The sequence below is a fragment of the Saccostrea cucullata genome, unplaced genomic scaffold, assembly GCF_032062105.1.
Source record: "Saccostrea cucullata isolate Sc308-1 unplaced genomic scaffold, CSIRO_AGI_Scuc_v1 ctg142, whole genome shotgun sequence".
In the NCBI taxonomy this organism is placed as follows: Eukaryota; Metazoa; Mollusca; class Bivalvia; order Ostreida; family Ostreidae; genus Saccostrea; species Saccostrea cuccullata.
The window spans coordinates 201619-224693 of NW_026939327.1; the positions used below are offsets into that span (position 1 = coordinate 201619).

Here is a 23075-nt window from a genome sequence, read left to right on the forward strand (position 1 = left end):
TTACCTGTGTTACCTGTGTCTTAAACTGTATGAATAAACTACCTGCATTTATATGACTCTTTCAAAGACTTGTAAGTTATATTGGAAAAATCTTAGCGATAAGTCCTATAAAATGAATTAAATGTTGTTCAAATTTTTAAATATTTTTTACTCATATGTTCAAAGTATTTACTAGGTATTTTAGTCAAGCTATATTAATCAATGTTTCAATTACCAATAATTCCTATAAATTGAATTAAATGTTTTTCAAATGTTAAAAATATTTTTCTACTCAAATTTTTATAGTATTTATTTTAATTTTGTAGCATAAAACTACCTTCATTTAGATTAGAAAAAAGTTTATTTTATTGTGCTAATTGATCTTGACATTGTAGATATATATATATATTTTTTTTTTCAATGTTGAATTCTTTTATTTTTTTTATCTTAATAATTTTCATGTCCGTTTTTAGCTTAAGTTTTAAGCATTTACTCTGAATACATTTAATGTAATAACAATTTACCATTTTCAAAATCGTTTTAAGTCTCCATGATAAAACTTAAATCTTAAGACTATTAATTTTATTTTATGTATTTGTGAAAATGTAAACATGTAGCATTCAATAATTTGAAAACAAATCACTTTACTGTGAATTTTGAATATAATTTCAACTAACAACATAAATTATGAATAATTGGTATTGAGACTGGTTAGATCAGTTCACTTTGAAAGTTAGATAAGACTTTTTCTGTGACTCATTTTACACCTGACCTGTCCCAGCCTCAAAATCTGAGCTAATGAGATGAGAGATTAAACCCAATAAATGTGAAAAAAGTTCTAATAAATGTAGAGAACTGAAGTGATATAAACTCTGCTTCCCACATTAATATAAGATATGAAAAGCGTATTAAATAGTACTTAAAATGTGATTTTAATGAAGAGTACTCAAAGTGTTTTATGTATTTTAAAAATTAAATATTTGTAAATAATAAACTTGTCATCACTTTACATATTTGTATGAAAAAACACTTGTTTGGTGTCTTGAAATATAGTTATTTAATCAAATAAATTATGGTTTGGTTCATATTCTTTCTCAGAAAAATAAATATATTTGATTTAGAATATTAAAGCAAGATAACTTTCTCAAAAAAATAAATATATTTAATTTAGAATATCAAATCAAGATAACACAGGTAAACTCTACCTGTGCCCCTCAGAGGGCCTCTTAATTGAGTGTGATAATTACGCTGTTTATATAGGTTTTAGACATTTGGGGAATAAACCCTCTGAAGTGTTAAAATGAAAATTCATTGTCAATCATAATGGATTCAACAAAACAACAAATAAACCAAAAAGTAACTTGATTCCATGTACATGTCTGTTTAAAATTGTCATAATTGATATTTTGTATGCTCTCATGGTCATTGATGACAATTAAGACGTAATAAAATTCTCCACTTTTTTTTTTAATCCAAAGAAATTGAATAAATCACACTAAATGTAGTTCATAAATTGTCCTGCACAAATTATGATTCAATCTACAAAATTACTAAATTAAAAAGAAGAAACAATAAAAGAAACTTTAACCCTTACTAGGTCATAGCACCAAACTAACCAGTACATGTATTTCTGATCTAGACATGTACCAGGTAAACATGGAATAAAAGGCCTTGTCTGAAGTTGGACAATGCTGGATGGAGTTCTCTCCCCTCTAATGCACAAACCAAACAGGTCAGGTAAATATGGAGGAATAGGTAGGAATTTTGGATTTCAGAATCAAAAGTGAGTCCTAAAATGAGGTGGAAAAAATATTAAAGAATATCTTATCCATTCAAATAGATGGGGAAATTCACCACTTATTTTTATAATGATCAAGTTCAATTTATTTCTTTCAAACCAATTAATGGCACATGAGGTTCTATGTACAATATATACAAAGACCTATAGACCTATTTATTAACAGAAAGTGATTCCTAGGGTATTTAATGTTGTAGTGTATTTCCTAGCTAGTACCGTATTTAAATTTAGATACAGTAAACCTAAAATGAAGAATGGAATATTAATCCATATAGTTTTCATGGATTTAGATGACAAAAAACACAAGTATTCTTTAATTAAGGATATTTAATAACTAACCTTTCCACCATTTTGTTCCAATCGCTGCACCACCTCAGTGATACGATCCTTATATTTCTTGTCCATCATTCTCTTTGATACCTAAAATCAGAGACAGGAAAAAGATGTTTTTGTTGCGACGTATCTACTTTTCAGAAAAATAAAAGTGCAGATATTGGGAATGTTGGAGATGCCTACTGGTACTAATATTGTCTTAAGATGTTGATTAAGCTCTGGTCCCACAACATCACTCAACTGAACTAAAGCATCAAGGCCGCCTTCAAACACCGAGTTTTCTTTGTGGCTCTACAAAATAAAGATTAAAAATTTACCTTCGTTTTCAACTTTTTATTTATACATAAACTTGTGCAATAAATCAGAATATAATATTAGCCTGTTGATAGATGTTTTATTGCAATACATGTACTGATCCTAAAAATGGAATGTTACTTGTGTATCGATATTATCACCTCACTTCCTTTTCTACACTTAAACACTTGTTTCCTTATATTGTAATCTTTCAAGGAAGATAGAGGCACATTGTACATTCCATACAAGCATTTTACTTTAGTGAATGTATATGTATTAAAACATAGATCACCAGTGCAGCTCTAATGGAGAAAGTGATTTTTGGCAAGATAGGCAGGACTTTCTGTTGGGCTCCGTCCACCTCTAACATTTCCTGGAAGCCAACCCGGGACACAAATGTATAGGGATGTACAGTCTCCTTCAGGCCCTGTAACCATAAATATAATCTTGTAGCATTATCATCTTCCATATTTTCTGAGCTTTTTTTTTTTTTTAATACATTTCACATTTTTTTCTCAAACAGAAAGCTTCAGATAGATGAAACTTTGATCATTCCTATTTAAATGTTTAAAAAACAATCCAGAGTTATATACATGTAGCTAGATAAACTGTAAGTGAAAAAATCCTACATCAGCAAGAGTGACTAGAACTGGATCAAATGGGAGTTCATCAGGTGGAGTGGACCACTGTAACTTGTGTTTCACAGAACCATGCACCAATCTGTAATATACAATGACCTTTATTTTTATTTTTTTTATTTTTTGTCATGGAGAAATGAAATTTAGTTTGGCAAAAAATAATACATGTACACCCATGTCTACACAGAACATCTGAAGACTAAGGAGTTTCTATTTCCTTTTGAAGCATAAAAAAAGTTGGTCATAAGCTCCATGATAAAATAAACAAAAAAGACTATCTAAAATTCATTCATACTCTGAAAGAAAGCAACTGAAATCTTATATTATACATGCTATAGTTGCTATGAAGGAAAACCAAACAGCAGTTGTCTGGCAATGCATTATTTAGTTATTTAGATGATGTGCAACATGGCCACCATCATATCATTTTCCTCTCACAATGGAGTTGGAGGATACAGTAATGTGTGTGTTGGGGGAAGAAGGGTTTTGTTTGTCCTTGTGTGCATAATGGAAGAGATGTAATTGCAGGCATCGGGATCTATATTCTCAAATACTGCCTTGATTTATGCCCTTTTGCATAGGGATGCTCCACTTTGAATGGGCGCCCATACATTTTTATGATTTTAATTAAAAAGTTCACTGACCTGCAAGGAAGACCACCAGTCATATAAACAGATGCAAAGGCAGACTGATTTTTTGTGGTGGCTGCAAACTGAAAAGAAAATAGACAATAGAATTCTTATTACATGATACAGTGTTTTCCCTTTAGGCCTAGAAAAAAAGGATGTTTGTTTCCGCTTTCAGGCTGAAAAAAATATAGGGTAGGTCGGTAGGCAAATTTTTTTTTTTTTGAAAATTATTTTTACTTCTTTAATCAAAACGTGTATAGAAGTAACATTAATGACAAAAGAAATGGTGTTTTCAAGCATTTCTGTGACTTAAACTTATAATAGAAAATCAAACTTCTTTCTGTCTTGAAAAGCTTGCGAAGTTGGAGACTATAATTCCCTTGAAATCTTTACATGGGACAAAAGCATTAAAAAATTTTTTAGGGTCGGCACTATAAATTAGGGTCGGTCGGGAAAGCGGAAACAAACATATTTTTTTTTCTAGGCCTTATTTCAAAGTAAAGGGTTAGAGATAAGTTGTAACAGGCTAGGGGCTGAGGTTTATGAACAAAATCTCTGTGGACCTTACAACAAATTTTTATTTCAAAGCAGCATTTTTGTCAATTGAAGCGGTCAATTTGGCTGGTAGCCGGTTCTTAGGGAAAACACTCTGATATGATTTGAAGAAAAAATGAAGATAACTTTGGAATAAACACTAAACAGATAAAGCCTTAATTTGCATGAAAACCATCCCTATCTCCCCCTCACATTCCAGCATCAGTTAAAAAACACAAAATCTAAGTAACATGAATTGATCCATATCTGAATTTCTGGACAGTAGATTTACTAAGGTTTTGATAACATAAATAAGTGATTTTAAAAGGATGGCTTTAATTAATGAAATGATGTTCCATATAGTCTATGTTGTCCAGATAGGATCAATTACATAAGTTCAACAGTGCTCTCAGAAAAACTTGGCAATCGTGCTAACATACAACATGCAATTATGCCAACATGCTTTCAAACAACACACTGTTGGGCTTACAAAGCTTAACACAACTCACAAACACACAACAAGTCGTCATGCTAACAAAATTTAACACAACTAAATGTCACGCTAAAACAACATCACACAACACACCATCACACAACATGCCTCTGGCTTACACACAATTAACACACGGTCACACTAACACAATTATATACAAATGTGTAAGTGAGACCGTGTGTTGTGCAAACTTGTATTAGCTTGACAGCGTGTTGTTCAATGTTGTTAAAGGGCAACTATGCGTTGTGCGTTAGAGCGACAGTGTGTTGTGTATAAGTGCAGTGTGTCGTGCGAACTTAATTGTGTTAGTGTGACAGCGTGTCGTTCATTATTGTGTGTTAGTGTGTTGGGAGAGCTTGTGTTAACGCATTGTTTAATGATGTGTTAGTTTAATGATGTTCATTTGTTTTGTGTTAGCATGACGGCTTGTTGTGTGTTGAATCGTTGGCATGTTTTTCTGAACACTGCTGAATGCTCGTGCATGCTGTTGAGCTTTTGCAATTGCCCCAATCCGAACACCATAAAAGTCAGATAACCAAGGCAATTTGTTTCATCAATTTTTTTCTGTTCACGAGAGATATAATAATATTTGAACAAACTCATTTAAAGTACTAACTGGATTAACAGTCTTTGGATTAAGCTTATCAGATGGTCTTGATAGCTTTTGAGGTTTTGTATTCATCAAAGTTTCTGATGAACTTTTCACTGATTTGTGTTGGCCACTCTTTTTCCCTGCACTACCGGGTGTTGACATGGATCTTGAAGATGCCATTCCAATGTGTAAATATGAAAAAAAAATCTTGATCACATTTCTAAATTCAGACCATGTTTACACCGGAAGCAGGTTTCACATGGATCGGAAGTAAAAGTGTTTCTACGACAACTTAAATTAATACGCCATGTGGAAAAATTATTCTTAATAATACAAACAGTGAAATTTATACAAATAAATTTTAATTCTTATTTAATTAATTTTGCATAAATTCGAAGAATATACTAGATATAGGCCAATATCTAAGATTAATCATGATATAGTTTGCACTTATTCTTTGAGCGTAATGGTGGAATTAGTGTAATAAACAACATGGCGGGAGTCGGTGCTCGACGGTTTCTTGAAAACTAAAAGAACTTGATTTCTCGTTTAAATTTGAAAGGAAGATTAGTAGGAAAGATGGATACAAGTATTAGAACATTGCTTACTAAAGCACAGGCAGTTATAGGTGCATATTATTTCATTTTCTTGGTTTTTTTTTTTGATTGCATCAATATTCAAAGTTCGAATTTCCTCAATAATTCTGATAGATTTGAACTACCTTTTTTTGTAGCATTTGCATCACAATTAGTAATTACGTTATTTTGTAGCCATTTTTATTAATCGAGTACAAACTTTGATTCACAGGACAGGAAAACAATCAGCATTTACAACAGGCCTACCAGTTACTGAGAAATGTTGCTGAAAGCAAACCAGCCGTTGACACACCGGAATCTTTTGGTTCAGATTTATATGTCATATGTGCAGAGACTGCATTCCAGGTGTGAAATCTTCATAAGAACAAAATTAAATTCATAATGTTTACAATGCACTATATCTTCCAAAATGCCATTTTTTGCACATAAAGACTGTGATCTTTATTTAAAAAATTAGAAATTAATACTTCTTTCTCAAACACAGCATCCAATAAATAGAAAGTAAAAATGAAAAATTGAAATTTCTTTAACAAACATATATTCATAAGAAAAAACAAATTAAATTCACATTCAGACACATTTGACTGTATGTTGTTATTTTTCTTTTTTTCTGATTAGCATACATGTTAACTCTACAAAATATTTAGGAAAAGGGTCTATACTCTATACCTTCCAAAATGCCTTTTTGCACATAAAGATGATGATCTTTATTTAAAAATTAGAAATAAAAATTCTTTCTCAAAAACAGCATCTAATAAAATAGAAAGTTGGGTATCCATTTTTAAGCCACTCTCATAAAACCTCGATTTAATATGTTTAACAGTGTTTAATGACGTTTATAAAAATAAAACTGCTTTTTTTGTATCGATGTGTACATAGATTTCAAGCATGAATTTGACAACGACAACAGCACAAGATTACCAGTGATTACATTGGTTACGCAAAAGTTAGCCTTGGTCATACACACTGCCATGAAAAAGGAGATACAGCTTTTAATAATTAGATGAAAACGTTTTTTTCTATAAAAGCACATGAATACAAATTTTATCATAAAATTAAAGTCAATAGAAATCTCCGGCCCGGGTTTTGTTACACATTTTATGGCACATCTCCCGATGTGTAGTTTGTCTACACACGTGCATGCGCAGGGATTGAAAATTCCGTCATTTATATAACACACACAGAATGATTATTTTTTTTTTTTAGGAAATATATGATAATTAATGAACAATGTAACATGATTTTTTTGTTGATATAGTACAACCAATTGAACAGTGAAAAAATATCAACCGAAGAATGACCTATATTCTCTGTTATCAAACATGTTAAAAAAAAAAGCTGAGGAGGGAAACAGCCAATCACATTTTTTATTTGCAAGCAAAGTGATGAGCATGAAAAATATTTGAATTTTGTTTCAATTTATGTCAGCAATTCTTATCAAGGACAATTATGTTGTTTCTACTTATTAATGCAGTTGATATTTAAGATCGAAACAATTTGTGTGGTTTCATTTAAGGTAATATATCATGTATATATTGCATGAAATATATTAAAAATGACTTTCTTTAATGTTTGTGATCTTCTGAACAATAACAACATCAAAATTAAAATTCAGACGTTTGACTATAGTTTGTTGTATTTTTTTTTTCTGAAGAAATTAATAGAATTAGGATGATCATCATGATAGATTTTCTATTTTAATAAAAATTCTCTTTTTTCTTGGGGTATATAATATAAACATATTGTTTATAATTTAGAATGGAATGCCAGATATGGCCAGAGAATGTCTTAAAATGTACTTTATGAAGCCTCCACCAGCCAACCAGTTCTTCTGTAGAGCTTACCTATGCCAGGCTCAGCTCCTAGCTCCCAAAGAGGCCAACAATCCAGTAAGATTGCCTTTGTGCTGATTCATTAATCAAATCATAACTTCTTCTAATAATTGTTACTTGATCATCACATGAAAATCTTTATAAAGGTTTCAGGGAATTGTTTTTTGCAACTTGAGTTAACCCTGTAATCATGCATAGTCATGGCTTATAGATTTAATACATGTACCTCGTACTCAACACAGAATAATCATCTTTAACAGGAACAACTGGAAAAGGCAGTAGTGTACCTTGTAAAAGCAATATCATTTGCCAAGAAGAACCCAAGGTGAATAACTCATGACTGAAGTTTATTACTGAAGTTTCTATTACAAATTTTTAATTCTGCATTCATGTACAGTACCTAATTTGTACCTCATGTACATTTACATGGTTTTAGTAATTGTTTATAGTGCTTTAAAGCTTACTGATTTATTTCCCTGAGGTGAAGACTCTGGGGTTTTAAATTATCAGACTCATGAAATTTACAAAGCAAAAGGGGTAAAAAATTTCAGCTTAACGTAGTACATGTATTCAAACTTTGTTTTATTCAGATATCATTTCCTAGTATACAATGCTTCTGTGATATACTGGCAATTTTGCCGACCTTTTCTGAAGCCTAACTATCGTCAGTATCTAGCTCGCAGTTTGCACCAAGTTGTCAAGGCACTGGATGATATTGATGACAAAGACTTTGAATGGCGGGCACAGCTGATGATGTATGTTATTTATGAGATGTAGTTCTTGAAATGTTCATTGTGTAACTTTTTTGAAATTAACGAAAGTTGCTTTTTAGCTATGATATCAATACATGTTGTTCAAAATGTTGATATAAAATTTTTAAATTAAATTTGTTATAATTTTGAAGCATCTCATTGCAACAGTTACTTTTCTTGAAAAGAGCTGAACATGGTGATTGAATAAAATTTCCATATTTGTAGTGCCCTGATGGAGTGTCATTTAGATGCTGGGAGAAAAACTGATGCCTCTAGTGTGGCAGGAGCTGCTGCTACATTTATTAAACAGAATGTACCTCACCTCTATAAACAAGTGTTTGGTCTGATTGTAAGTTTATATTTGTACTTCTGCTTTCATACTTTTTATTTGTCTATTTATAGCTAGCACAATTTCTACTGCACAAATTAAAGTCTTCAGAGCAAATATTTCATATGAGAAACTGTTTGAACTTAAACATATTTTATTTGATGTGATTTTTAATAATTTTTTCTTGCAGGTAAGAAACCAACTGTTGGATTCATCAAAACTTCATAAAGATGTCAAGAACTCTCCTGAATTGTCCGTCTATTACAAAATTCTTAAACTCAAAGTGTATGTATGCAAATCAAATGAATATTGAATGATTTTCTTGTAAATTGTACATTTGTATTAAGTTAACCAATTTTATTTTATCTAAATAACTATATTAATTGGTGTAGATCTTGTGACTTGAATGAGCCTCGTGAGTACTACAGTGAGATTCAGTCCATTTTGAATCAGATGGGCGTCGCTCATACCAGTATAGTTCAGGTGGAAACGCCCACTGGCAAAGGGTCAAAGTCCAAATCTATCAGGACTCACTCCCCTGCAGGTCCCACCAAAATGGAAGAATTAGAGAAAGACAGGTATGATGAAAAAAAATGAAATAGAGAGATAGATAAATGAAAAAGGAAATATTTCTAACTTAAATGATATAGTCAGGAAATCTAATGGCCAACAATGACACAATCTTGAACTCCTGTTAAAGTTGATTTCAATATAAATACTGTAATCCTTTATCTAAAAATAATTTTTAAATATATATTTGTGAAGATTTCTTTCTCCTGGAAATATGTGAGTCTTATTACAAATGACCCATTTAATTAAAAAAAATTACAGTGTTCAGTTATTCAATTTACAGAGTTCAATTTGTCTTTATGAAATGCTCTTTTTTAAGTTTCTCTTTTTTTCTTTATTATTTGATCCATGCATTTTTTATTAGCTTTGCTCACTTTTTTTTCATATTTTAAATTTCAATTTTTTTAAAGTATCAGTAGTTTCTATATACATTTTTAAAAAGTGTGTAACAATGATTGAAATCAAATGTTTATTAGAGCTGATTAAAATATGAATTATTGCATTTGATAATACCATTGAGAGAATGCTGTATAGGAGATAAAAAAAATAGATTAAAAATATCTATTGAAAGATAAAATATTTCAGAGTCATTGATACTCATTGGAAAGAGGAAGAAATGATTTGCTATCCCTTTGTGCTTTAGGAGAGTCACATTATAGTCGCAAATATGTTGGTCTGGAATATTTGAGATATTTTTGTCCACATCATAGCCTATTATGTCTGTGACACTTATTTAAATGAAACTGATTCTTATAGATAAGATTCGCCCAAAATATAAATAAATTATCTAATTATCTGCTACTGTTTTACCCTGAAGGGCCTCAAGCTCTGCTGGATCGGTCTTGTCAAACATTGACAAAGATCCGGGGTCCAGGGTGTCTCAGTGAGTATATCCACCGTGTTAGTTACCAGTACACAGATTTACACTGTCTAGTGTGGACACCAACCTCATAAACAAAGGATCTTATATAATTTGGAAATCAAAAATAGACCCTTCTTTACAAAAAAAAACAATTAAAACACTGAGTTATGATTTTATACAGTTGATAACAATCCGGTATCTGTTTTCCTCCAGGTTTGCTTTTAACTTCCAGTTTTATCCAAAAGTTTTTATAAACAATGTGAATTTCCTTGAATAACATATTTGCCATAGCATTCATGCCTCAATATGAATTGTATACTAGAAATTTGTCAACAATTTTTATTTTCTAAGGTATGTATTTTTCAACCAATGTGGCCATTTAACATGTTGCAAAGTCAGAATTAATAGACCTACCCCCAAAAATAAATTCAGATAAAATGATCTATATCTGTTCATCCTTTGACATCTGTCCTAAGTTTCAATTCACATTAACAAATCACCTTTACGTTCAACAGTTCAGAATTAAGTCAACAAACTTTAAGTGATCGAGAAAATTCAGAAGAGTCTGATGTGTAAGTTCTTTAGATGAACCAGTAGCTAGCATGTGATGTGTTTGAACCTCGTGTTCATAGCTGTGTGAACATGGTTGAATGATGTTTTTGTACCCTTTTGGGGCACTAGGCATTTTGAACTCCAACCAACAATGCATGATTGATGAATGAATATTTGATTATCTTGAGCATGGAATAGTACTAGTAAATTACAATTGCCAGATAATGATTAATGCATGCTCAGACAAAAATGTACTGTTTAATACAATAAATGTACTAGAGGGAAAAAAAACTTACAGTATTTAATTAATGATCATTAAGATCAAGACAGTATATACCGGACACATTTCCCCCATTTCAATCACTTGATCAGTAACTAATGCTTTCATTCACAGTCAACAAAAAAGATTCTTCAAAATAATTGCACAATTAAAGTGTTTTTTTAAAAAGATTGAAATGAGTGGCTTAATTTTGCCTTGGAAATTATGAGTTTAGTAACACTTGGTGATCACATGTATTTGTACATATATTGTACATGGCATTCTCTGAATATACTTTCGAATTCTGCACCAAGTTAGAAAGTTACACATAATTATTTTATACATGTATTAAGTACTGGTATGTGAAAACCATGTTTTAACTTTGAATTCATCCTTACCATGTTTTTGGAAACATTTTTCTCCCTTCCAAAGCTTTGGCTTCTGATGTGAGTTTTAGATGTTGGTTCTATGTTAAAACATGTATATATATACTAGGTATACAATACCATAAGTGTTGAATCATTTTGACAAACAACATGATTTCTCAGAAATCATATGAAACTTAATTCACCAATAAAGATATTTAATTTGTGCCACTTATTATTATAGTAAAAAAATTGATAAATAGTTACATAATTTTTTTAACTTACTGTTTATCCATGTAGTTAGCCAGAATGTTTGAGTAGGTTTTAGGTTAGTTTTATATAGCTATAAACATTACATGTAGCAGATTTCACTGAAAAACAAAAGGTCAGTTTTTCAATCTTTAATAGAACAATACAAAGTCAAAAGGCCAATTTTCATTTACTAAAGCATATTAATGACAGTTTAATCAGCTGAGCTTACTTTTGTTTACAAATATAAGGAAGCACATGCATAGAAAATTTTACAACTTTTGCTCTAGCATTTAAAATAGTGTAACTTGCTTCATGTACTAACAATTTTATTATGATAACCTTTTCATCAGAAAAAGCCCCACCAAAGGAGCTGGGCGGAGAACCCCCACCCCCACCACAACCAAGAGACTGGCCACTGATAGTGCAGATAAGTGAGTCATTATATAACATTGTGTGGAGTCATTATATATTGGTGATTGAATATTTGAAAATATATTATTGGTGAAGGTTGCAACCAATAGTTGATCTGATGGTGAAGTCTTTCTTCTTTTAATTTTGAGTTTGGAATGGTAATGTAGAGAATCTTTTACCTACAAGTAATTATATCAGAAAATGGAAATTTCGCAGCTTTAACTTTTTTTTTAAGACATTAATTTGTTTGGTTCTTTAATATCGTATAGAAGAGTCATTCTGGTTTTGTATTATGTTGGATAGTATTATTGAATTAAATGTCTTGCTCAGATTTGTACCTGTCCAGTAATTCAAACAGTGTATCTCCCAGTATTAGGAAAAGAGTCCACATGACTGGTTTTTATTGACAGGCAAAAGGCTTATTTGCTGCATAACTAATCTTTTAAGGACAGAAGATCTTTTCAAATTGCTCATAACATTATAAACTGTTGCACTAAGACACAGTTCTAATGCTGTGAATTTGTTAAATAAATGTAGCATGAAACTTATAAGCATGTTTAGCATGCCAACTAATTTGTTTCTATATACATGTGTACTTAAAAATATGATTTCAGAATAGCATTGCCAGATGCAGAAAGGTTGGCAATACTTTCTTAGTGTTGAGTTGAATTGTGAGAATTTTATGTTCAATTTTTGTCTGTTTTTATTGCATGCATGTTTTTTGATGAAGTTTTTCATGAGATTATGTTATCATACATAAAAATTTGATTACAAAATGTGTGGATGATAAAATGTGTGAGTTGATTGATTTGATTAGGATATTGAATTTATTTTACATCTGAGGTTTTTTTTCTGCTGCTTTAAAATACATTAGTTCTGTTATTTTGTAAAATAAAAGATATATCTAGACACATCTTAGTAGAAGATTTTTTTTAATTACACACTGCCTTAGAATCTAGCAAAGTTAGATTGGCACTTTTTTATACCAAGTTTATGTTGTTTTCCAATTGCAGCTTTATTACCCATCTTATAGAAAATAAAATTTTAAATCTGAAATTTGTATAGTATGATGTACCCAACTATGTAAAAGTAGTCAAACTTGGTGGGCTGTTTATCAAAATTAGCTTTTCTTTAATTCCAGACCATACCTTCTTGTGGAGTTGGCCAGGTTTTGTGTTGAGTTAGACTTCCCAGACTTGGCACAAAACTGTGTAGATCATATGAAAACCTGTGTTGTTAAGGTAACAAGCTTAATGTTGTAGCTAAAATCTAGAATGTAGAAGTCACTCATGTTCGCCTGCTGGTAGTCAGTTTTAATTTTCTTTCTTTCTCTGTAACATTTGTGATTGGTTTTGTAGGACCCCAGCTTTTACCTTGAGTTGGAGTTTCTTCAGTGTGAGCTGATGGTGAGAAGTCTAGGAGACAAACAAGAGACCTTCAATAAATCTGTGGTGGATGTATGTTCATTTGTTTATATCTATCTTATCTTCCATTTTTATATAGTCACAGAAAATCATGTTTATAAATGGCATTACTGCAAGATATGTATATTAATATACAGTTAATTCTCCAATCATTGCCATCTCAAAATCGTAATGCATATATATCATTTAAATGAATTTATCATATAAGAAATTGCAGGAAAGTTAAAGCACTCAAACAAAACATCTGTTGTTTACAGCTGAGAATACAAGCCATTAAGAGATGTGAGGAGACAATAATGAATGCCATCAGACAGGGGGACCCCAATGTGATACAGGCCGGTTGTGTGACCCAGTGGAACCTTATCCTCCCCCTCCTACAGCCAAACCTCCGTAAACATGTCAGGAAACCCCTCACCCTGCTGGCAGAGGCCCTGGAGGATATACAGAGGTACAGGACAAACATAACAGAGGAAAGGGGAAAAAAATTCTATCATAAGACAAAGGATCACTTTGATAGACAGTTTATCTATGTGAATTTTTCACTAAGAAAATGTAAAATGCTTATGTTTTGATATGTTTTCTGTGGCAATCTTTTCTGCAAGTTGTTACAGCAATTTATAACCTACCCACATGCAAAATGGTTATCAGGTGATAAGACTTGATTTTCTCCCTTTCAGCTTGTTAATCAGCCTGAGGTGTCAAATTCACACGGAACTCTCCAAATGTGAGGAAGACCAGGAGCAGATTCAGGTTGCCATGGAGCACCTCAGAAAGGTACACAGTAGTTTCAGTGCTTCTATCTTAGCCATCAATTCTTGTATGTTAACCATTGTCTTATTTCCGCTCCTCCCCTTTGTTTCTAGGCCCTTTCTCTGGATGATGGTGGCCTCTATAAAGAGAGACTGGAAGTTGCTCTGCACAGGCTAGATCTCCGATCCCAACTTTACAAGCAGCCAGAAAGAGCAGAAGACATTGCAGCCATGATCATTGAACAAGTAGGTTGCTGTCATGAACAAGTAGGTTACAGTTATGAATAAGAAGATAACTGTCATGAACAAGAAGGTCAGTCATGAAATAGTAGGTTACTGTCATGAACAAGTAGGTTATAGTTATGAACAAGCAGGTTACATCCATGAACATGTAAGTTGCAGTCATGAACAAGTAGGTACCATCCATGAACAAGTAAGTTGCAGTCATGAACATGTAGATTACAATCATTAACAAGTAGGTTACATCCATGAACAAGTAGGTTATAGTCATGAACAAGTAAGTTACATCCATGAACAGTAGGTTATTGCAGTATGACAGTAGGGGCCCTGATTGAGATTTACTGTATGAAACTTATTTTTAGAAAGCTATAGAACATCAAAGGGAAGAATTGAATATATTTCCTTATTTGAACTTCTTTAAATATATTTGAAAATAAAGATTTAATGAGCTGTTGTGATTAATTCTACCACGATTACTGAAAACTTCAAAGGAAACCGACGGACATTATTCTCCAATAAATCACGAATGTCATAAAAAAATTATCAGATCAGAAACACGTATCAAATCTGAACAATTCAAATGCATGTTTGGCTGTAGAATGAAATACTTGTTTACACCGCATCGATGTGTTGTCTTTTGCAGTATAAACACTGTAAATTGCATCAAGTTGCTGATGAATGTCGGTTTTTATAGCTAAGCGGGGCTATTCCACGGACCTCCCTACATATTAAACAACGTTTTAGCAGTAAAACAGGAACATGATTTTGTTATTGTATGTTCATTCTAACTGATCAATACATATTACGAACAAATTTGTAATCTAAAAAGGCTATTTTTAATGCAACGAAAGCTCAAATTGTCTGCATTCTATACACAGGTAAGCAAACAAATTTTACTTCTGGTGTTAAATGGAACAGTGAAATCGAGACATGGTGACCTAATTCATTTCTCTATAGAGGAAACGATCAGCAGTATTTATCGATCTTGGCAGAATAGAAATAACGTCCTTTTTGTCTATGAATGATGCAGGAATAACTTCTTTACATATATTTGAAAAGAAATGCTTAATTGTTGTGAAAGATTAAAGAAAAAGCTCTCGGCTAACGCCTCGGCTTTCATCTTTCAAACAACATTTTCGACCTTAAATTAAAGGTATATGTCTGCAACATTCACGAAAACGCGGACTTTATTTCTTAAAGAGAATCCACTCTCTGCTTATCACAATATTATAATCTTGGCCAGTGGTGCTAACTATAAATAGGATTTTGGTCATACAGGATCAAACGTAACTTTTGAAGGTAATGAAATTTAAAATGTATTTGTTAAAAAAATAATATATACTTGTTAAAGTAATATAATGGGACATTCATGATGCATAGGCATATGTTTAGTTCAGAAAGAGAAAAGAATCTCAAATGAACAGTCACTGTAATCACAGGACTTCTTTATTGCTTTATATAAATACAGACAGTAAAATAAAAGAAAGTGAAATTTTGATATGAGGTAAAAACAAAAGAAAAACAATTTTTCATTAAGATTTGGATTTTTTTAGGCCAGGAAAGCAGACTCAGGAACAATGAGAATGAAGAGGTCCCTGTTGGTGAAGGTGGGGGAGGCCTTGGCCCCTGATGCCTTCCAGTTAGTGTTGGACAGTGAGAGCGACACAAAAGGTAGGGGGAGGGGGAACATTGTACTTATTTTTACATACATGTTCTTCTCTTTGTATATCTGTGAATGTTTGTCTATTTCATTTTGCATTGTGCCAGAGCTTTGTAAATAGTTTTTGTCAATTTTAAGAAATGGTTTTATGATATGCTTTTATATGTCATGCTTATGTATGTTTCTTTTACTTGCATCAATATACTACGATATTGCTTACTTTTTGATCCAGATAAAGCTGTTGATTACCATTAAATGTTAAAGGTTTTGTTAAACATTTTCAGATGTTCTTTTATTATTGAGTAAGGGAATAATTCAAAAATGCATGATTATAAGTATTAAAACTAAGATTACGGCATGAAAATAAATTGATAGATAACTTAAAAACAAAAATTATATTAGGAGTGACTTAATACAGAATTATCACCAGTCATAATAATTTGCAGTTCTTTGTGCTAACTCTTTAAGTTTTGAAAACAAAAAGCTGTTACCATATTTGCTTTCAATAAAAAAAATCTTGTCTCTTTTCATATGTTTATTAAGTATAATCTGCTTGAACAAATATGATATGCTTTTTCATGTGTTTTCACTCTTTACCGGTACTTTTTGAAACATGGATGTTATTCATGCAGCATAGTTTTTAACATATTTATTGCTTGCTTTTATTTCAGAAAAAAGCTCAACTGAAAACAAAAAAGGTTTTAGAACACATTCAAATTTATATCAAAGTTGTCATTGCTTGTTTCCAGATTTTCAACCTTCTAAGACATCATGGCATACAAAATCTCCATTGAATGGAAAATTGAATTTTCATTAAATGATAGACTTTGTCTTTTTCTTTTTTAAAATCTGGAAACAATCCACAGTGACTACTATTATGGTTATAGTTCTGTTCTATCAACCTGAAAAACTAGGTTTGGTGTGACTTCAGTCTTTATGTTTCAATAGTCCTATCACTTGAATCCAAATATTAAAAGGAAAAAAGTCTTCTCTAGCGAAAAATAAATGAATAAATAAAATAAAATAGGTTTAATGTCTTTAATAATGATCCATTGAGTTTGAGTGCACCTCAGTTTTTTGAAACTGTAGAAACCATATAATTTCTTTGTAGTAAAGTTTTATTAAATGTGAACTTTGTCAGCAAACATACTACAATCATTTAGATTTTTTTATTGTGGAAATTAGAATGTTGACATGGAACTATAGAACAGGACTAAATCAGAAAAAAAATCAATAAACCATTGCATGTAGTTGCAAAATTTTAATATACAAAAAAATCTAGATGCACCATTAACAGTTTAGATGGGAAAATTTTTATCACATGTATTCTAGTATCATATGTGTACATATAATGTAGTTCAAAGCTACTGGGTACATGTAAAAAGTGAAAGTGTACATTTTACACTGAAAAAAAAGAAAACATAGATGACTTTAAAGCAATATAATGCCCTCATATCCATTAGAGAGTAGTTTTTAAAATTCAGAATTTAGTAATTTTGTATTGGATAGTTTATATGGTTCCTATAAATTTTAGCAAATATATTGAAATAATTATTTGGTAAAGTAGGAAATTGAAAGAATTTTGCACATTCTGTATCACCCAAGATTGATACCAAAAGAAAAGAAAAAATATTTAACCACAATTAGAGATTTTCTTAATGCTATTTAGATGTCATAGATGTATCAGTAGATTAACATTATATAAAGAACTGAGATATCTGCAATGAATTTAGTTTGTTCACATTGCATGTTATTGGTGTTCTTAAGATTTATTTTTTTTTATTGAAGCAAAATCTGTTTTATCGTAGTTTGCATGATTGCAATCAAAGAAATACCCATACTTGTAATATTTTTACAACTTACAGTTCAACAATATTTCATCTTTGTTCATTTAATTTACTTCTGGATTTATGGAAAACTCTTTCAGATCTAGTCTTTTAACACTGGAATTGGCATTCTTTGATCAATATTATATTGTTGGAAATTTTGGGGGAGCAGACTTTCTTTTCTCTCTTGGTCAGAAACTATATATATTAATTATTGTAAGGTACACAGATGATTTCTATTCTTATTAAGTCATATTTAAGTTTATGTTCCTTTTAATCAGCTGTTGGAGGAGTTACCTGCCCTTAATCGTGGGTCACACAATGTATTTTGTTGCTTATTTAAGTTTAATATTTTATCAGATGTCACAGGAGGTAAAGCCCCTCAAACAGCAATCCAGAAACTGGCAAACAAGGCTCGACAGTTCAACAAGTGTGTAAGAAAAGCAGAGGGGCATCTAAAGAGACTCGGGGACGAAAACGACAGGGAAAGGTACACATTAGCGAACAAGACAAGTCTTTAAAAATAGGTCAACACATTTTGAAACTCTGGCCCTCAGTCTAGCATTTTTTTCCTAATTAATAGAATAAAAACTTGCAGAATTTGTTACAATTCTGATTTTTTTTATCGCATAGTCCAGTTTGTTTGAAATTTATGTTTTAAGAATTAAACAAATTTTGCTTATATCCTAAGACAGATATTTGATATATTCTAGTCCTGTTGAGTTAGAAGATACACTTTAATTTGAATACATCATTGCACTTTTCTAAGAATTTAGAATTCATTTTAAGTACATACATGTATATTATATAAAGTAGATTGATTTGTGAATTAAATTTTTTTTTTCACTTATAAACAATCAATTGGTTCCAGAGTTGAAAATGATAGAGAACAGTTAAGTATTGTGTGATAAACTACATACAGCTAATAAAAAAAATCCATTTGCTTAGTCAGCTGTTGGTATTGTTGTGTTGTAGCTTTCAAAAAAAATCATATTCATAAAATTCATAGTAGTATGTACAATGTACATGTAAAAATTATTAAACCTCCTAATTTTGAATAGAGAATAGGGATTTTGAGTCTGTAATTTGAACAACCCCAGTCCATGTAATAAATATTAACTTTGAAATATACTATAATTTAGATTATGGTATAAATTGTATTAATGTAGAATTTTAGTTAGTGCTACATATTTACACAATGTAAATTATTTGATTTTCAACAAGATCATTAATTCACTCTATTTATCATCAAAGGGTTCTTAAAGAATAAATGGATGAAAATTTATTTTATATTTTTAAAAAGAATTAGATAATTGTAATACACTTGAAATACTTAATGTAAACAGGAAATACTAATGACATTGACAGCTGCAACTTTTAATTCATTAAATCTATTAAACAGATTCACTGCATTAAACTTTAAATGTTTGAACTAATGATATGCATGAAATATCATAGTCTTTGACTAAAAATTTTAGAATTTTATGAATTTCATGATTATTTCTTATAAAGTCAGGACAAAATCCATTTTCTACATAGTCTTACATGTAGATTTTTTTCAACCCCTGAATCTTATATTGAATTAAGATTACATTTAATGATTTTCAGAGCGAGACTTTGGGGAGACTTGGCAAAGACAGCACGTAAACAGGAAGTCTGGGATGTTTGTCGAGTCGCTGCTCGATTCTGTCTCCTATATGATGATGAACGATGGAAAAATGTCCCACCCCCTAAAATGGAAAGGTATGGCTCAGAACTTGGTTTAATTATTTAACTGAAAAATATGGTTTTTAAGAATATGAATATATTGCAGCAGTAATTTTATGTTGGTCTTAAAGCACAGTGGCATCCAGATGACAGTCGCTTCTGGATGATAATTTTGAATACATGTAGTGTATTTTACAAAGCTTTTACAAAGGGGATTTAGTGATATGGCAGGTTTATCTATCCTCTGCATCGACTTTATTCATAATGAAATATTCATATAAATCTTTCATGATTTGTCCTTGTGAATGATTTAAGAGTATGGTAATTCTCTTTGAAATTTAATTTAAACACTATTGTTTTATTTGTGGTGATAGCATAACGTAAGTATAAATAAATTGCATGCTCTTTGATGTGGAAGCTAGTCAGTTTTTCAATCAAAATCATGAAAAATGTCATTTCTCAGCTATTTCAGTCAGCTATTTCTACCTGCAGTGTGCTGTGGTATAAACTGTGATCCTTTGCTTTTTATCTTTGTCAATGCATATACCAAATTTGGTATTCAGTGAACTAGTAAAGTTTTAAACATATATGATATTTGAATTGTTTTTCCATTGATATTTTATCTTCAGTGACAGAAAATCTTTTAATTTTTGCTAGAATACATAGTAAATAAAAAAAATTTTGTCTCTAAATTTCTTGTGATACCTGTATATGAATTTAAAATATTTATATTTTGGTAATGCATAATTATTTTAAAATATATTCAAACCGGTCAAAATTTTCAAATTTTTACCTAAATATATATATTTTTAGCCCAAAACCTTCAGAGAAGGCCAAGACTCCGGCGCCACCTGTTGAGCAGTCTACCACTACAGCTGGGGGTGAAGTGGCTCCCTCTACTGTTGACATGTCAGACAGGAAGAGCCGCATGATGACCCAGCAGTCCATGGGAGGCAGTCGACCCACAAGTCCAGAGCGGACCGTACCACTGTATGACAAAGATCTCATCAGAATGCTGGCAGAGGTCGCCTTCATTCAGGGGGAGGTAAGCAGCATCACAGTGTGCGCGAAAAACTTTTTTCAGCACTAGCAGAAATCGAGAGCTAGTTGTCCAGAACAATTACTAGCCCGAATCAGATTTTGCTAGCCCACATACTTTACAACAGTAAGTACAAGTCATGGTCTTTTTCACCTCGTGGTATTGCAGCCAAGGCCGCCCCTCCTTCCACTTGATTGAATATTGGTCTTGTCCTTTTGACTATATATATTGAAATTAGGAATGTCAACGAATTCTGTCGACTATCGTTCTCATACCGACTATCGACTAAAATTTCTTTAGTCGGTTATTCTTAAAAAATGTATTTCATCAAAGTAATTTTGAATTCAAGGAATAAACTTATATTTGCCATCATTTACATGTAAGTAAATGCGATATTTTCATATGTAAAATAAGGGTATGGTATAACTATTCAAAGGAAATTATTTGTACCTCGATGTATGTTCGGCAAACATGTCTATTAGGAAGAATTATATTAAACTAGTAAACAGCTATTTCAAAAATCGTAAATACATGAAACAGTTTATATGAGAATAATTAAAACGTATTTTATTACTTTTGATATTAGATTTATACAATCAATAAATGTAAAATGCATGCAATTTAAATTTATCCCAAGCTCTTGCTCTCTCTTTGTTTTTATAAGAGGCGCGCTTTAATTGTTTACCTGTCAAAGATTTGACGGACACGCATAATTGGCTTCAATTATGGGGCACATGTAAAGATAGAACAAATTTTTCGTGTGATATCTGCATTTAGATAAAATTGCAGCTAGTATATGAATTTTGAAAGAAATGACAGATACATATTGATGTAGTTTTTATTGCACTACGTACACGTTTACAATTCAGAAATTCGTTGTACTAGTATTATGGTGATAGCGTAGGTTAAATATTGTGAACTAGTCTGTGAAAGACAAACAGTGAAACTGATACGAAAAAATAATTAAATTAAACGAATATTCAACTATCGTTCGACTAAAGCATCCGACTATTGGTAATTCAGGAGCATATTGACTATATATATTGAGATATCATTTCAAGTTAGATTTTAGTATAAATTATGTCCCACTTAAATTATCAGAAATTAAGATCATGTGGACAAGTCCTATGTGAGTTAAGATAAGATGAATTTATCCTTTATCTTATCATATTTCATTGAATATAAAATTTTACTTTGAATCAAAATCCTTTACAGTGATTGGATAAAGTCTCTGTCAGCTGATGCCACTCAGAGTTTCCTGAGGGGTCTGGAGTTGGGGGTGGAGCTAGAGGAACCCTGGCTTGTGTGCAGTGCTGCAGCTTATATCTGGAACTATAACAATCATGTTCTGACACAGAGGAGGCACAGAGAGGTCATGGACACTTTGACAAAGGTCGTAGAGGGCATTAAAAAAGTAGGACATGATGGGTAAGCAAAAGGTCATATTGGCCTTTATGATTCATTGTATTTAAATTTGATTTCAATAGGTAATTTCATTGACCTCTTTTTTCATGATATTTATTTTCTACATATTTTATGTCCTTTTATGCAATTTTATTTTTTTTGAAAATTAGAATTTTAAAGTATTAATGACTATTTTGTTTTACTTTACTTAAACAGAGAAACCATGATGTTGGTGAACATTTGCGGAGCTCTGGCCTTCGCTTTGATGTGCCCCTGGATACCAGATGAACCAGTCAAAGAAATGCAAGAACCCTCCTCTCCCTCCCCCACAGCTGCCCCATCCCCAGGGGGAGGCAAAAAGGGGGGTAAAGGAGGACCCCCTGCTGCTGCCTCCCCAGCCAAGGGAAAAGCTCCCCTTCCCAGCAACCAGGTCACCATCAGCCCTGACGCCATGCCTGATCTCAAAAAAGCCATCGAAGTATGAAAATTTTATGTCTGAGAATATTGATCATAGTTGATAAAAGTGTAGTATTTATTACACAGCACTTCAAAGGAAAAAAATTACCTCCTCTGCAAATGATAAGTTATAAAGAGAATATTTAGGTTAGTGTTTTGCTATTTGACTTAAAATGTTGATATTATTATCGGCAAGCACCAGTGTTTCTTGAAAACCCTCGAAGTACATGTATTTCCAAGATTATTGTACACATTATCACATTATTTTCACTACGTAAAGAGTAGAACATCTATGTATAATGGTAATTGTAGGTATGTGACTATGCTATAGAAGTAACCAATGGCAGTAAGGAGGCTAATGTTGTTCCTATTGGGGTGAGACAACCATTGCTACAGACCTGGGTCCTGGCTAAACAGATGGCTCAACAGCAGATCCCCAAGACACTGGGAGCTGATGACGAGGTAAAATATGTGTCAGGGCTGTAGATCTGTAATGAGGGT

The 23075-nt window shown here is 31.7% G+C and overlaps 2 protein-coding genes across 2 annotated transcripts in view; one reads left to right on the forward strand and one right to left on the reverse strand.

The window, feature by feature from the left end:
- Positions 1–1270: 1270 nt before the first annotated feature.
- On the reverse strand, positions 1271–5544 carry LOC134252881 (PACRG-like protein). Its single transcript, XM_062735425.1, has 7 exons — positions 5315–5544; positions 3687–3754; positions 3034–3124; positions 2697–2831; positions 2294–2401; positions 2117–2197; positions 1271–1769 (listed from the first exon to the last, which is right to left on the reverse strand). Exons 1-7 carry the CDS (start codon positions 5468–5470, stop codon positions 1713–1715), a joined length of 696 nt encoding a protein of 231 aa, XP_062591409.1. The 5' UTR covers positions 5471–5544; the 3' UTR covers positions 1271–1712.
- Positions 5545–5761: 217 nt separating this feature from the next.
- The window catches only part of LOC134252865 (cilia- and flagella-associated protein 46-like), a 43903-nt gene continuing 26589 nt past the window's right edge, over positions 5762–23075 (forward strand). Inside the window, exons 1-23 of the mRNA XM_062735408.1 lie at positions 5762–5918; positions 6098–6231; positions 7644–7775; positions 7979–8043; positions 8309–8473; positions 8696–8819; positions 8989–9083; positions 9191–9376; positions 10746–10802; positions 12009–12089; positions 13211–13310; positions 13428–13526; positions 13751–13941; positions 14171–14267; positions 14357–14488; positions 16036–16153; positions 16814–16840; positions 18329–18458; positions 19577–19711; positions 20489–20737; positions 21930–22142; positions 22335–22596; positions 22887–23036. Coding sequence (XP_062591392.1) covers positions 5870–5918; positions 6098–6231; positions 7644–7775; positions 7979–8043; positions 8309–8473; positions 8696–8819; positions 8989–9083; positions 9191–9376; positions 10746–10802; positions 12009–12089; positions 13211–13310; positions 13428–13526; positions 13751–13941; positions 14171–14267; positions 14357–14488; positions 16036–16153; positions 16814–16840; positions 18329–18458; positions 19577–19711; positions 20489–20737; positions 21930–22142; positions 22335–22596; positions 22887–23036 — 2991 coding nt within the window. The 5' untranslated portion in view covers positions 5762–5869. The remainder of the gene's footprint in view (positions 5919–6097; positions 6232–7643; positions 7776–7978; positions 8044–8308; positions 8474–8695; positions 8820–8988; positions 9084–9190; positions 9377–10745; positions 10803–12008; positions 12090–13210; positions 13311–13427; positions 13527–13750; positions 13942–14170; positions 14268–14356; positions 14489–16035; positions 16154–16813; positions 16841–18328; positions 18459–19576; positions 19712–20488; positions 20738–21929; positions 22143–22334; positions 22597–22886; positions 23037–23075) is intronic.

Bases quoted from the DNA above. Each gene is read 5' to 3' on its own strand.
- LOC134252881 (XM_062735425.1), bottom strand. From the start codon at position 5,470: ATGGCATCTTCAAGATCCATGTCAACACCCGGTAGTGCAGGGAAAAAG. The intron at 3,125-3,686 runs GTCAGTGAACTT...TGTATATTACAG, and splicing joins ACTGGTGGTCTTCCTTGCAG to ATTGGTGCATGGTTCTGTGA. The intron at 2,832-3,033 runs GTAGGATTTTTT...TTATGGTTACAG, and splicing joins TTCTAGTCACTCTTGCTGAT to GGCCTGAAGGAGACTGTACA.